The sequence below is a fragment of the Myotis brandtii genome, unplaced genomic scaffold (assembly GCF_000412655.1).
Source record: "Myotis brandtii unplaced genomic scaffold, ASM41265v1 scaffold32, whole genome shotgun sequence".
Classification (NCBI taxonomy): domain Eukaryota; kingdom Metazoa; phylum Chordata; class Mammalia; order Chiroptera; family Vespertilionidae; genus Myotis; species Myotis brandtii.
The window spans coordinates 1,322,572-1,325,471 of NW_005362269.1; the positions used below are offsets into that span (position 1 = coordinate 1,322,572).

General features: G+C 59.0%; 2 protein-coding genes across 2 annotated transcripts in view; one reads left to right on the plus strand and one right to left on the minus strand.

Moving 5' to 3' along the window:
- Positions 1 to 2,900, minus strand: part of PDGFRB (platelet-derived growth factor receptor, beta polypeptide) — a 37,651-nt gene that overhangs the window by 21,963 nt on the left and 12,788 nt on the right. The window lies entirely within an intron of this gene.
- CDX1 (caudal type homeobox 1) overlaps positions 100 to 2,900 on the plus strand; it is a 41,950-nt gene continuing 39,149 nt past the window's right edge. Inside the window, exons 1-3 of the mRNA XM_005870598.2 lie at positions 100 to 126; positions 873 to 1,025; positions 1,176 to 1,323. Of these exons, the coding sequence (XP_005870660.1) occupies positions 100 to 126; positions 873 to 1,025; positions 1,176 to 1,323 (328 nt within the window). The remainder of the gene's footprint in view (positions 127 to 872; positions 1,026 to 1,175; positions 1,324 to 2,900) is intronic.

Sequence of the window (2,900 nt, forward strand, 5' to 3'; positions counted from 1 at the left end):
ATGGTGTCCAGGGGCCCGCCAGCTCTAACAGCCTGTCCTCCTGGTGACAGTTCCAATACCAGGCTCTTATCTGCCAGGACAAATATTTGGGAAAGTGTGATGAAAGGCCTGGAGGAGAAGGAGGGGGTAAGCCAGAACCCAGAGAACTCCCACAGCCCCACAAGCACAACAGGAAGTGGAGGTGGCTGTGGGAAGGGAAGCGGGGGAGTCAGGGCTGTGGAATGCGGGGGGAGTACCCCCACACCTGGCCCCCTACCCTTGGTCCTGAGCTGCACAGGGAGGCCCAGGGGAGAGGGGCCGGGGGCTGGGACCCAGGGAGGCCCCACTGCACAGTAAGCCTTGGGAGGTCTGTGGAGACTGCTGAACCTACCCCACCCCTAGTGTCCAGATGGGGAAACTGAGGCTCTGAGAGAAAAAGAAGTTTGCCTGAGGTCACACAGCAGAGCTTGTCTGAGAGAGAGACAGAGAGACCTGGATTGATAGAGGTAGAGAGAGACAAAGACACAGAGAGGCGGAGAGAGGGGAGACAGTGATGGAGACAGAAAGCGACAGCAGCAGGGACACTCCCTGAAAGACAGACTGAATTGGGAGCGTCTTTGTTCTGTCTCTTCCTGTGGCCGCCGCATCCAAGGATCCCAAATAACCACCAAGAGCCAGGCTTGCAAGGGTCCGCCTGCAGCATGGGCGGGAAGGAGCCCAGAAGCAGATGGGAGTCACAGCGAGAAATGTGGGCAGTAGCCACGTGACGAGGCAACAAGGAGCCTCCCGGGGCTGTGGGTCTGCTGACTTCCCTGAGTGGCTGCCCAGCCTGGCCTGCTCCTCAGCCCACACCCAGGTCATCCCCGCTGCACCCCCACCCTCACCCCTTTTAGTTTCCAGTCCAAGGCCGGGGTCCTGGTCTGAGCCCCAGCAGGGCTACCTTCTGCACCATCACTATCTCTGTGGCCTTCGTCTCCAGCTCCCAACATGAGATGATGCTGAGTGTACCACTTACAAAGCTGCGGTTACTCAATGGTGGGGCAGAGGTAAGCATCCTGGCCTGTGGACACCCAGTCTCCGCTCTGCCCAGCACCCTGATAAGCTGAGTGAATCTACTCATCTCCTCCTTCTCCTGATCCCTTCAGAGCAGCCTGCCTAAGGGTCCCCTCATTGCTCCCCTCTCCCAATTGTTCCAGGCTGAAAACCCAGCCCTTCTGACGCACCCCCTCCTTCCCCCATCCCTCCTGCCCCAGCCCCTCCAGCTGGATGCCAGGCCTCCTCCAGCGGGAGGGAGCAGCGCCATGGTGGAGCCAGCAGCCCCCACAGAGGCCCATCTGCCCCTCGGTGGGTGCTCCTCTGACTCCCCCCTTCCTGCCAGAGATCTCAGCCAAAGAAAATCATTAGCAGCCGAGGCTGGGGGAGGGGGTCATTTCAGCCTCCCTGCCCCTCCCCTCTCGGCCTCCTTGGCTGGCCGCACTGTTTATTATTCTAAAGGAGGAATTTGGTCGGCTGGCCTGGAGATGGGAGGTCACTGCAGTTGGGGCTGGCCTGGCTCTGGAAGCCTGGGCTGTGTGGGCTGGGCCCCCTGGGCCAGCAGCCCCTGACCCTGGCTCCTCTCCTGCTGGGCCTGGGCTGGGGGCGGCTTAGAGTTTCTGAGACTCTCAGCTGGGAGGGGTCTTCTTGAGCCGGCAGCAAAGGTCCAAAGATGGACAGAATCATGGCCTGGTCACACAGTGAAAAGGCAGAAGAATCGGACGCTGGGGAGAGGATAGATAAGCGGTCAGAGGAGCTCGGGAAAGTGTAGACACCTTAGAGAGAGTGTGGATTCCTGGGGATCTGGGACTGGCTTCTCTCTTCATGAAATGAGCATTTGGCTCTGGTCACAGGGACCTCAGACCCCCCTGAGACGGAGCAAGTCTCTAGCTCGCTCTGGGACTCTGTTTCTCCATCCATACAAGGAGCCAGCAGCCCTCACAAAGGCCCATCTCCAAGAGCCATCCCTGCTCTAAAGCTGCCAGGAGGAGGCTCTCGTCACTGTAATTCCCGCTGCTGGGTGGTTTGGGGGCTGAGGAGGAGGGGCTGCATTTCTGAGGCTGGAGTCATGTGAGAATTCGTAACCATCTCTTCACGGACTGCTTTCCCCGACCACTCAGTCACAAGCTTGCTGTGTGAGGTTTGACAAGTTGTTTCCCTCTCTGGGCTTCACTTTTTTAGACAGATAAACTGGTGACATGGAAATCCAGGAGGCGGCAGGGGAAGGGTGGCATGGACCACAGGCCACAGGCCTGGGACGGGCCAGAGTGTGGTCTGAGGCACATGGACATGACCTCCTGGGCCATCTTGGATGAGCCCATGACGCCCCCAGCTGTCCACCCAACGCCTTGTGGACCTCGTCGGGCTTCCCAGAGGCTGCCATGGGTCCAGCTACCCAGAGAGAGCCAGACAGCTGATTTGAGGGAGAGGGGGGCTTGCCTGCAACAATTCCCTTCTTCAGGGGGAGGGACACCTGGGACAAGGTGGGAGTCCCAGTCAGGGAACAGACATCCCCCTACTTGCCGTACTCTCATGCCCAGGGAGGCCCCTGAAACAGAGAGAGGGAGTCCCCTTTGCCCATGAGAAGAATGCCGTGTGCCAGGGAGCCCTCATGATTTCTTTTATTTTAGCCAGGTTGGGGGTCAGAGGTCCAAAGATGGAGTAAGTAATTGCCCAGCTCCTCACAGTGAATCAGAGGGACCCCTTGGAGGAGCAAAGTGAGGACCCCAAGTCCAGGGGAGCAAGCATGCTTGGGGAGCCTTTCTCAGAGCCCTAGCCCTTTCCTTCCTGCACACACGAGTCTCCACTCCTTTCCCACCGCCTTAATCTAAATAAATCCAGTCCATCTTGGCCACATCCGCCGGACAGCAGCTTCCCTCCCTCGGGGT